Source organism: Grammomys surdaster, unplaced genomic scaffold, assembly GCF_004785775.1.
Source record: "Grammomys surdaster isolate TR1022 unplaced genomic scaffold, NIH_TR_1.0 126398, whole genome shotgun sequence".
In the NCBI taxonomy this organism is placed as follows: Eukaryota; Metazoa; Chordata; class Mammalia; order Rodentia; family Muridae; genus Grammomys; species Grammomys surdaster.
In genome coordinates this window covers 3,578,955-3,591,309 of record NW_021621192.1, presented here as the reverse complement: position 1 = coordinate 3,591,309, position 12,355 = coordinate 3,578,955, and the positions used below count along the sequence as shown (strand labels likewise).

Below are 12,355 nucleotides of genomic sequence, written 5' to 3'. Positions count from 1 at the left end.
GAATTTCTAAGTGTTCTCTGAGGACTTGTGCAGATTGAATAAAAGGATGTCCTGGTCAAGTTTCTGTGTTTTCTATGGGCAACAGAGCTGGAAAGGCTCCCAAGTCACATCGACAGCACGTGTGATGGACAACACGGTACAGGAGGTGCAGGTGATAGACATGAAGTTCCTGTTTCTGGCTTGATAGAACTAGTGTTAAGTCTCCTTAATTTATTTTAACATTCTGTAAAAGGACTTTCATTTAGTACCACAAAGTTTCAGAATCAAAAGAAGAAAATGGTCACAACCCCAGAATGATTCAATGAATTTAGTTTCAGCATTAGAAAACCCTTTGTCTGTCCTTTCCCAAAGTGTTCAAACAACTGAATCACAGCCCCCAATATATTGAGAGTAATCGCAAAAATGTCTTCCTTTGGTTAAACCATTCCTTTGTAGGTCACAAGTCATCTTTTAGAGACTTGCTCTGACAGGTCAGGATGGAGGACAGTCAGTCTTGATCTTTTTTTTTTTTTTTCACACTGCCACATTGGAGCTTTCTTTAAGTGGTCAGCCTTTGCCATTTTCAGTGTTGAATTTGTACATACTTTGTAGAATTATAGAAACTTGTGTCACCTAGCTAGACTCTGTGAACTAAATAGCTCAGCTAGCACAAGGAGGAGTGTATTAGTTGGGACATTCATATCCTGGGTGATTTGCTTAGAGTTGTTGAAAGGAGATAAACTCTGTTATTTAGACCTTACTGCCTGTAGTGAGGTGTTGATTAGCCCAGAGCTGGCTCATCCATCTAGACTAAACCCTAGGGATGATGGAAAGTAGGAACAAGTTGGAGTGTTGATGCTCCAAGGACGGGAAGGTGGATTGAAGCATAGCAGATGGCTTACAGGCTCACTGTGGCCTCTTAGGGATTTATGGACTCAATCTTTCACTTTACTTCACAAACTTCAAAATCAAGCTGAGAGGTGCTATAATTTTCCACTAACCAAAGAATGCATTGTGTATTCAAACAGTCCAGAGAATCTGTGTTGCTTTCCTAGTGGTGTGCTGCTACGTTCCTTCATTGCTTCTTCATATGGCTGTAGGAATTCTGTTTTCATGGTGATGCATAACAAGGGCAAGTCTGGTAGTAGATATTTAGGTGCATACATTTCTCTTATTATTAAATAGTTAAAAGGCGTGTTTATCTTCAATCCCCACATCTTAGCCAGAAGGTCATTACTCTTTTGAAGATCTTGACATATCTTCCAAAGTAATTTGTGTGCTAAAATGGGAATTTTGCACATTAATTCTTCTGTTGGTCTACTATGTACCAGGATCTAGAGTATATAAACTTTGTAAAACAAAATAACTATGACAGAATCTCTCTCCAATAAGGTTTTTTTATCCATGAAATTATGTTTGAAAAGGAAAAATCTCTCATATGGCTACTGATATTTAAGAAATCCAAGCAAAATAAAAGATGTTATTCCATATTTGGAATGCTTTGTGTACTACCCATGACTCCATTGTGGTATTTTTATGTCGGTATTTGCAATTATTTAGTTTTTCAAAGTAAAACTATATAGCAAATAAAACATAAATACCAAATGGTCTTATGAGTATAAATACTTCTGGGAAATTTGAAAGTAAAATTTTGTGTAATTATGACTCATTATTTTGCTTGTTATAGCTTTGAATTGTAGTACCCATTTCAGCTTTCAAATTTGATTTCTCTTTCAACTCTGTTCTCACGGAGGCTTTGTGAATTAAATATCAAAGCCATTGCCTAGTTTCAAATAATCAGTGTTTTATCCAGTAAAGTAAAGGCATGGTGGCATGCAGACTGTCTGAAAAAAAAAAAACAGTAGTACTCACCCCAAACTCTTGGGACTGTTCATCAGTTTCATACCTAGAATAGTTTGTTAGAAACAGGCCAAACAATTTGTGAAATCCAGCCAGGCAGGCTTAAATGCAAAGTTTTGTAAAGAATATTTAGATGTTAAAGATTTTGTAAGGAAATTCAGAACTCACGGTTATATTGAGAGCATTTTCGAGAGAGTTCCATTTTAATTCTGCCCTCTTCTCTGACATCTGTAACTTCAGAGTCAAAGGATTTTGATTCAATATGGCAAGCTGTGTTGAGGTGGTTGGTTTTCAAAGCTGTCTAAGTGGTATAAGACTTCTAGTATGTAGGAAGTAGGTTAGGTTTTTTTTTCTTTTTTCTTCTTTTTCTTTACCATTCAACTCTCAAAAAGTATAGAAATAGAAATATAGGGAGCAACTATGCTGACAAGTATGTTATTTCAATCTCAAGTATGTTCAAGAAAAAGACTTGAAAGTAAGAGATTCCTAACAAATGGAAATATACAGACATGACCCATAATTACTAAAGGATAACACAGTGTTCTATTTCCAGTGATGCCCCTATTAATGACTTACAGAAGTTGTCAGTCTGGCTTGGAAACTCAAAGTGTAAATATAAGAAGTAGGGTTAATTAATAAATACCCATTGGAATAAAATACAGACTGCAGAAAAATTGACCTAATCTAACATACTCAATAGAAAAGAGATTTGGGACCTACCATAAATGCAGCCATGGCATTTTCCAGAGGCATGAATATAAAGTCAAGATATTAATTTGCAATTTCATAAGGTGAGAGGAAGATGTAAAGGTTGATGACATTTCCTAACATTTAGAAGGGGACAGAGCTGATGTCACTAGAAGCTTGACTTGAGCCTTAAAGCAGGGCAAGGATTAGAAACTGACAGTATTTTTGTTCTTTAAAAGATACATCATTCCTGTCTTTTAAAATCACAAGTAGGTTAACTTTACATTAAAATGTTAGGTTCTAATGAAATAAGATTCTCACAGCATGTGCCTATTTTCACACAGGATATTCTATTTCTGAGGACTTTGTAGGTTTACCTTCACAAGTGACATGCTTCTCCTGTGTCCTCTTATGGAATCGCATGAGCTGTTCTCTTCTTCTGAGACTCTGTCTTACTGTCTAATACCATCTTACAGCTCCAGTTAGCATGAGTTCTATGTCATTAAATTGCCATTGGGTCCAATGAATAAATCCTCCTGCATGCTACCTCCATATTACTAATTCACCTATGAGCCAATTTGAATTTCCAAAATAAGCAGTGTCTATCTCCAGTTCCTGCTTTCTCTGCCTCTTATTTCCACAGTGACAGTTATTTGTGCATCAAGATTTTCAGTACAGTTTTTACTCGCAAGTTCTTTTATGCGAAGATGAAATTTATCCCTATATTAAAACAGTTACATTTGAATGCATCCCATTTTCTTCCTTTCATACAGAATATAAAAATCTGCCTTCATATCTACTCATCTTGTAGAAGGGATCATGACTCTATGGAGGAACTCAGAAAGCTACCTCTAAATAAAACCAAGAGAGGTGGTACCAAATGTGCCTTGGTCTTAGTCCCACTGTCCTTCGCGCTGATATTTTACCCTTAGCTTAGGGTGAAAATGCACTCAGTCAACAATCCCTCCATGTGAATACTACAATTATTGTTACCACTATAAACCTCAATTTTATTGTCTAGAAAATGGACAAACTGGTCACAATGCCTGTCTCACCTCTATCTCAGGGATGGTAACAAGAATACAGAGGTTAATGCATGAGACAATGTGAACTTTGCTCCTTAGGTACCCTACCAGAGACTTTTGCTAAGCAGAAAGATTAAGCAATGGATTCTACAAAATAGTGCCTTCTATTTCAATGTGCCTTCTCTTTCCTTCTGTAGAAGCCTCTCCTCTAGCTGCCACATTGACTACTAGATTTGTGTTTATGCTTGTTGAAACTCTTTGATTTAAAGCTGGCATCACTTCATTATAAACAAATGACAAAATTCTCACATCATTTCAGGGCCAAAGCCATGGCATGGTAAATTGCTGCAGTTAAGACAGTAGTGGTGACTTTCAGCTCAGCCAGTAGTGAGGAGGCCTACAGCTCCAGAGTTTAGTACCTATTTAAAACTGTGCCTTAGCCACCACTAAAATATGTCAGATAATCATGCATAATATAGCAAAATTAACATGTTTTGTTTTTATCTTTCTATTTTTAAGCAACTTATGATGTTGTCTCAAGCTCAACAACTTCAGATGAGACAGAAATAGAGCCTCACCCAGGTATACCCAACCTTTCAACAATGCCTTTGGATCCTAGGTCTTCTTATACCTAGTCGTTGCTCTTTAATTTTTGTAGGATGAAGAAATGTGCTCCACAGAGTTCCATAGCAAGTAGTAGCTATCTCTATTTGTGTCATGGAGATACTTCCTGTCCATATTTCCCACTGAGAATTACTCATTATTTTTGTCAGTAAACAAACTGTCACTCAGGGGAAGAATACAGATAGATGAGGCCACCACCTGGGGAAAGTAATTTAATGACATCTTTCTCTTCTAAAAATACTTTGCATTCCTAGAGAGTATTCTGTAGGGCAGTAATTCTCAAATGGGGGTGGTTTAGAATCTCTCCTCTGCACAGGGGCATTTGACATTGCATAGAGATACATCTGTTCTTAACTACTAGGGGAGGTGTATCTACATCTAGAACATAGAGACTTGGGATACACTGCTGTGTACCCAGCAGCCTCTCACAATTAAGCTTTCTTGGGCACTAATTGTTGTACTGCTGAGCTGAGAAGCCTCATGCTAGGATGGGAACATCACTTGTTTGTTATAGGTCGGTTGTATCTAAGTTTTACATTTACTTACTGACCCATCTACAGTGGGTTGAGCTCAGTCCAGAAGCTTCTTTTAGCAAATGTGTATCAAACATCTACTAAACCGGTCCTGGAGAACTCAGTGTGAGACTGGTATCTGTCAAACATAGACAGGCACCTGGTATTTGTTTTACGTATAGTCTTACCTCAACATTATTTATATGGAGAGCAAAGATAAATAATTTTATACAGTAGAAAATTAAAAAGTAATAAAAATGAATCCTCATAGTAGGTTCCACTAGCAGATATGAAACATGGGAAGAAACTAGAAAAAGGCAACTGAAAATAAGTTGAATGGCATAGCTGTTTTATCACGGATTCTGATATATCAGTGGTGTGTTTTGCATAGTGAGGCCATCTTCAGTTCCTATTGAATCGCTGGCTTAAAGCATTGGCTAGCAATTCCTCAAGTGTCCTTGATATTTTCCTTTTATGGGTCACCATTTCTTACTCAGGAGTTTGTATTTTTCCCTAGGAACTCCTATTCCTTTTATAAATGTTGACATTTATTCCAACAGCAACAAGTGATCCTATTCTGGACTCTGTCCCACCTAAAACTTCTAGAACTGCTGAACAGCCAAGGGCAACACTGGGTAATGTTTTTAACAGAAAAATTGTGCTTTGTTTTCCATTAAAAGTTCCATAACCCTTGTGGATGCTTTTCTTCCAAAATGACCATCCAATCCCATTTCATCTAACCATTTACCTCTTTTCTATTTCTGATCATAGATGAATGATATATTTTTATACAGGCATCTTTTGTATTCCATTTTATATCTGACACTTTCTCTCATACTAAATGAACTACAAAAAAAGCGGATTTGAACTCTTTAAGTTGAAAAAAAAACTTTAGAAACTGCATGGATATCTTTGTCATCTGCAACATCTCTTGCTCTGTGCTTATGGCTTGCATCCCCTCATTTTCATGGACCATGTTTGCTTGTTCTGAGCAATCAGCATTCTAGCTTTTCCCTGCTTTACATCACAGTATCATCCACCAGCTGAGGACAATATGCATCTTTATCCATCCTTCTAGCATGCAAATTATTCCACCTGAAAGTATGTTGAAAGTCCTAAAATGCCACATTTTAACTGAGATTGTTTGATGGGGTGGGGTTTTTATGTTTCCAGCTCCAAGCAAAGCATCATTTGAATCCCAAAATGCAGAAATCTTCACCAGTCCTGAAGTGCAACCTACAACAGCTGGTAACTGATATCATTTGTGTAGTTGTATGCTTTGAAAGGACAGGTAAAGTGACAGCAAAGAACCAGTGACATTTGCCTTTGATGTATTAATGAATAGTCATTTCCTTTCTTTCTTTACCATGGGATTCTTCAAGGACCTGAGTCATCCATAGTTAGTCTTATGACAAACCTCAAGGAATTTGTACAATTAGGATGTCTATATATTTTGAAAAGTAGTTTTCTTGATTGCTTTCAACTTTGTTGACCATAAAAATGTAGCAGAAGCAAGTGATAATAGTTTTAAGTATATTTCTTTCTGTTGAGCACAGTAGTAGCATTCAATCCATGCTAGTTCAGAAAGAACCAAGTAGTGCCTGCAATCCTGGATATGCCGAAAAAGATGTGTGAGAGAGCTCGTGTCATATTAAGAAAATTAAATAATGGAGTCCATTAGTGTCTGGTAAAGGTGCTAATAAACTACAAGATTAAGATATTCTGAACATTCTTCCCCATTCCATAGATTCAAAATATCATATAAATTATATAAATATTATATAACATAAATTAATAATTTATGTTATAATCTAAAAAGCCTCTAGGGTGCTCAGTTACCAGTACCTTTATTTGAGTAGTATTTTTCCTCAAGTAGAAATTTAAGTGTTCCTTTATAGAAACATGATTTTTTTTTTTTTTTTAGGTCCAGGGAAACTTATTGAGTATGTACTCTGTAGAAAGCACATCATGGAGAAATACAAGGAGAACTATGATAGCCCTTCTTGCATTCAGTGGTGTTGTGTATTTATGTTTGTGGGCACAATGTGGCTGACCTTTGGGAAGTATCACTGAACAAAGCTGTATTAACTCTTCTTGCAGCTCCCCAGCAAACTACATCTATCCCCTCCACACCCAAACGACAGTCAACACCCAAACCGCCAAGAGTCAAACCTGGTAAATAATGTCTCTTTAACTTTTCAAATTACTTACATCCAAATAGATCATGCTTGTCTCCTTAGAGTAAAAAGAAAATTATACTTCTCTGCAGGACAGTTTCTTTACAAAATTTGATAGTAACTAACAGTAATATAAAAGAGAAAACAGGGATCTCCAATAAAATGTTTCTAGATTTGGAGATAGGCTGGGGAAATATGTCCTGCCCCACAGCTCACAGTATGAAATAACTATTCTACTCTGGATATACATTGCATTGAAGCATCTTTCATTTTTGCTCCAGGGCAGTGGTTCTCAACTTGTAGGTCATGACTTTTTTGTCTGCCTAAAACTGTCAGAAAACACAGATACATATATTATGATTCATAACAGTAGCAAATTACAGTTACAAAGTAACAAGGAGAATAATTTTGTGGTTTGATATCACCAAGACATAAAGGATCATAACTTTAGGAAGGTTGAGAAACACTGCCCTAAAGTGTGCTGATGTAGAAAGGATGTTATTCTGGTCTTCAAGTTTCTTTTAACCCCAAGAGTAATAATAAAGAAAATAAAACATGAGATATAAAACTTCAGCCTGTAGTGTTTATACAGAAGCTCCAGGAAAGAGTGTGCTGCAGCAGTGAGCTTAAACTATTTGTAAGATTCAGGTGGAAGAAAGAGGAAGGGAAAACATCTATTGCAGCCCGAGGAAGTTCAAGTAATTTATCAACAGGAGGCGGGTGGCGGTTTTCATTGCCTAATGATATGCCCAGGTACTTACTCAGCAAGCTGACTTACTCCTCTTACTTTGTAATGTAAATATTTTTTTTCTGACCCATATGTGTTGTGATGATTCAGAAATTCTTTCCTTCAAATTTTGTTCAGTGCATACTTTATGGCTGACTACTAGATATGGCAGGGTTTTGAAAGGTCACTCTGTTCCTGAAGGAGATTTTACTATCTCTACGTTGTTAATTTTTCCTTCCCGTCACCAGGAAGAACTACAAGTCCAAGGACAAATGCTCCAAAATTTCTAAACATCCTGATGCTACTCAGTGCTGTATCTGATCTTTCTTCCCACTGTGGAGAATGCAGCACCCTGACTCTTTTGTAAGCTGTCAGAGGCTGTTTGTTCTAATTGCTTGCTTGGGAGATGACAAATACCTCACACACTGCATGGATTCTACGGCTATTTTGACTGTGAATAACTGGCTCTTGAATTAGTTGATCTGAGCTCAGATGTTCAGATGTTGTCTATAGCAGTACTTGGTAGGTACTGTTACTGTTCTTTGCAGGATGGCGCACATGGTTCTTGAGGCTTTTGGGAAAACATCTTCAAGCTCAACTTAGGAGTTCTCTGAAAAGGTGACTCTTAACTTGGTGTCATTGGAATTTCTTTGTGTTTTAGATCATAGGATTATGCCTATCAATCAATTACTAACATCAAAACATACCCCCATTTTCTAATAAATATGAAGTAAAAATGAGATATAATGAAGGATAGATTAAAACCAGTTTTGGAGTAGTTACCAGAAAGCAGCAACATGATTCCATAAGTGATTCTCTGTGCCTGGAGTATGAAATGTTCTTTTAATGGAATATTTCCAAAATCTTCCAAGATGACAAATGCATTCTACATATTTAGTCCAAGTATTAGATTTATCTCTTGTGGTTTTATATACCAACATAGGAATCTTTTGATTATTTTGTTTATTTTTAACTCAGTAAAATACAACTGTTTTCTCTGAAACTTAAAATATTCTCTTCAGTCTAGAACTGACACCGTACGTGATAGTTTCTCTGATCCTCAGTTGTAGTGTTCTAACAATAATGCTGACAGATTGATTTATGCAACTCTTGGGCTCAAGAAGTTCCAATTTATAAGTTAGCATCTGATGCAGTTTTTCCATGGAAAGTGCGAAAACCCAACCAGATGACCTCTGCACAACAGGGCCCTTTGGCATTATCATAGTGTTGCTCTGAACTTTGTGACAGATAGTTATGTTCATGACCATCACACAGAGAACCCAGAAATATAGCCTCAGGACTGAGTGAGGGTCCCTTGTCTGTATTACAGCATACATTCCAGCACCATAGTTGACTGAAATTCTGAATAACAGCCTTTCAGCTGGCAAGGCGGGTGTGGGTTCCATCTTCTAAGAACTCTGTTTGTTTGGAGAGCCTCAGTTCTGGTGGCAGGACCAGAAAGAGCTGTTTTCTTGAACGTGCCAAGCCTTCTTAGTTAAGGGTGATTTTTGCACATTCTGTTTACTTCTCAGGAGATTTTATGCTGTTTTTCTAAAGTCTAAAGGCTCTCTGGTAGAAGCACCTATTTAAGGATGGTGGAACATATTAAATGATCCAATTGCCACTTTTTACAGTTTATCTGGAACTGAGACAACAGTCTTGGATATCAATTTATAAAATTAGCTGTGGGAAGCTTTGGTGGTTCTTACTGTCATTGTCATATACATTTTAAACCTTTAGCTCTCAAGAGAATGTGTTCTATATTCTGCTGTGTAAAGGATTCTCAACTTGGATTTCTACCAGTGGTGTGTTTATACAGCAGTTATTAAAGCAAGAGGTTTTCTGCTTAAGTGATCATGATTTATTTTCATGATGATTTAAGGCAACAAGAGCAACTGCTAAGAAAATGAATTTGTGTGACTAGGTCTCCAGATGTAGGTGGCAGGCTGAAGGAAATAGAACAGAGTTCTCAACTTCTAGGTCACAACATTTTCTGGGGGAGAAGGTGGGGGTGTTAAATGGCACTTTCACAGGGATCACATATCAGATATCCTGCATATCAGATATGTACATTATGATTCATAAAAGTAGCAACATTGCAGTTATGAAATAGCAATGAAATAATTTTATGGTTGCGGTCACCACAACATGAGGAACTGAATTAGAGGGTCCCAGCATTAGGAAGGTCAAGAACCACTGAATTAGAGGCATGGACAAGTGTGTGGGTGACCCTGGCTAAGGCTGTCAAATGTAGAATCCCAGTGTATAAAAATCAAGTGTCCTAGAAGTTTAAATAAAGAGCTTTGTCAGTTGAAGTGGTCAGGAATTAATGTATATGAGTTTTAGAAATAATTTATAGGTTTAGAATGAGGACATGACTATTTATGCTGCATTCTGAGTAGAAATAGATACCAGGCAGATGGGGAATGGTGCTGTGTGTTTTGGTTAGCAAATTAAATAGTCCTCCTCAGTAATTATGTCTGTTAATTTCACAATAAAGTTGGAAAGCATTGAAAACTGCCTATAAATATTGATTGACATTTATTTATGATAAGCCATATTATTAGAAATGAATTTAAGATATATTAAATTAGAGGTCATGCTGTTACTCTTTAAAATGTTTTAATAGACACTTAATTGGATTTTTTTGTTATAGCTTTTTTTTTTTTTTAACTTGGAAGCTGGCGTGGTTTTGTTCCTTTGATTTCTAAGCCTTTCACAGCCTAGGGTGCTCATCCTTTCCAGCTCACAGCCAGAATCACCACTTGAGATGGTTAACACTCTAACCTCATAGTAAGGGACAATGTGTGACCCAAGTCAGCAGAGTGCATGGGCTGGATCTCTACAAAGCGTTTCTTTAGCCACAAACTTGGTGTTCATTGAGCTTTGCAGAAGGTTTCTGTTTCTAGCTGGAGTTCACAAGAGTGCATAAACCACCAACGACTTCTTAGGGCGGAGAATCCTCTGCCTTTCCAGCTCTCCTCGAATGCCTGCTTTTCCATTTCACTTTCCACATGAGCTGCTTTTGCTTGGTGGTTGATTTAGTCAGCGAAGCTTCACATTTGTTTTTGGCTTATTTTATATGCGTAACCCAGTACAGTTCTGAAAACCAGTCTCTGCCTTTCCCCTCCCTGTCTGTCCCATACAAGGAGAACCATCACCCTTCTGTGTTAGTGCACAGTATGGTATCACACTTGGCTCTGATTTATTATATTTGAGTTTTGAAAGCCAGTCATTTAGTTCCTAGAAAGTTGTTGTATAAAAGCCACTGTTGTTGTTCTTCCCTCTACCCCCCACCACAGTCACTCCTTGGGACTTCCAAACCTGCCACTTTCTCCACTAAGAATTATCAGGGTTAACTCAGACAAAGTACTATCTCAGCTGTATAAATAGGAGGAGAGTTTATGTTGTAATGAAAGCTGATGGGTGGCAAATAAATTAATTTCTTTTTATAAAAAATAAAAGTTCTCATTTTCTCCCATATGCTTAAAAAATACATCTAATTTTAATTATCTTATTGAAAGAAATGTCTTTTTATTGAGTAGAATAACACAAAAACTACTGGAAAGAGCCTGTTTTTTTTTTCTCCTCCCAGACATAATAAATGCCACCAAACTGTTGTCAGCAAAAATATATAGAATAGATTTTGCTAACTTCTCATTTGACCATCGAAGGGTTTGTTATTTATCATAAGATGTTATTTAATTTTTTAAAGCAGTTCCTGAAACCTGAGACCATACTTGGAGACATACTGATTTGCTAACCAAACGGATTTTGTTTACTAGCAATATGTACTTGTAACCACAGTTGTACCATACGAACACTCGTGGTCCCTTTACACTTAAGTTTCTTATCTTTTGTGAAAGAACATGAGGTCCAGCCAAGCTGGATATCATTCAAAACTGACAGAGGACAAGCATTAGACATTGCCTTCTTCTCACTTCCTGGGTTGGACATGGCCTCTCTGTAAGAAACAAAATGGCGGGTGGCAAGAACTTCAGAACATCCCGGAGACAGCCACAGCAAAGATCAGCAGGATGAATGACAATTCTTAACTCTTTGGCTGAGGTTTATGCAATGGATATGAGACTAATAAGCCTTAATATCGTAAGCTGGAATTGCCTATGCCTTCATCACAGAACTACTGTGTCTTGTGGGAAAGAATGTTTAGTTTCTGCTTTAGGTGAACCCCTCAGCACTGCTCTGACACTACTTGCTTTCATTGCAGCCCCAGAACCCGAGACTCGACCATCTGCACACTCAACAAAGGGTAAAGCTGCTTGCTTGAATCAAAGTGGAAGAATGGCCTGTATCACTTTCTGTGTTCAACTTTTGTCCTTAGATTTGCTTTACTTTAAAAATACTTAATTGTCCTTCAGATATTTTTTCTTTTTGCAGTTGTTTTTGCAAGAATATCTACCCTGTGCCTGGGCTTGTCTGAACAGAGGCTCTGGGACACCCATGAAAGCCAGCCATACTGCCTTGGATGTGACCTATTATATTCAAGGAGATTTTCCTTAGCTGCTTCTAACCTGTTATTTCCAGTGGAGAAGCCTGGCATCCACGGGCATAGTTGTGCTTCCCTTTGGGAGGTGTTTTTTCCCTCACTTTCCAAAGCGCTAACATTTGCAGACTTTCTTGAAAAGCGAGACGATCGTTCCAGATCTGAAAATTCTAATGTGTCACCAGATAATTCATTAGAAGTCGGGGAAAAAGAAAAAAGAACAACAAAGCTAACACTTATAGCTTCCTTTTCTTCAAAAG

At 37.3% G+C, this 12,355-nt stretch overlaps 1 protein-coding gene across 16 annotated transcripts in view; it reads left to right on the top strand.

Annotated features, from left to right (window-relative positions):
- Positions 1–12,355, top strand: part of Abi3bp (ABI family member 3 binding protein) — a 204,500-nt gene that overhangs the window by 117,521 nt on the left and 74,624 nt on the right. For 12 of the 16 annotated variants that reach the window (XM_028760243.1, XM_028760244.1, XM_028760240.1 and 9 more), the window contains exons 15-19: positions 4,071–4,133; positions 5,248–5,322; positions 5,861–5,935; positions 6,788–6,862; positions 11,820–11,861. The exons of 1 other annotated variant lie outside the window; for it this stretch is intronic. In XM_028760243.1, coding sequence (XP_028616076.1) covers positions 4,071–4,133; positions 5,248–5,322; positions 5,861–5,935; positions 6,788–6,862; positions 11,820–11,861 — 330 coding nt within the window. The remainder of the gene's footprint in view (positions 1–4,070; positions 4,134–5,247; positions 5,323–5,860; positions 5,936–6,787; positions 6,863–11,819; positions 11,862–12,355) is intronic. 3 more of the 16 variants (XM_028760247.1, XM_028760246.1, XM_028760245.1) reach the window with 1 other exon arrangement.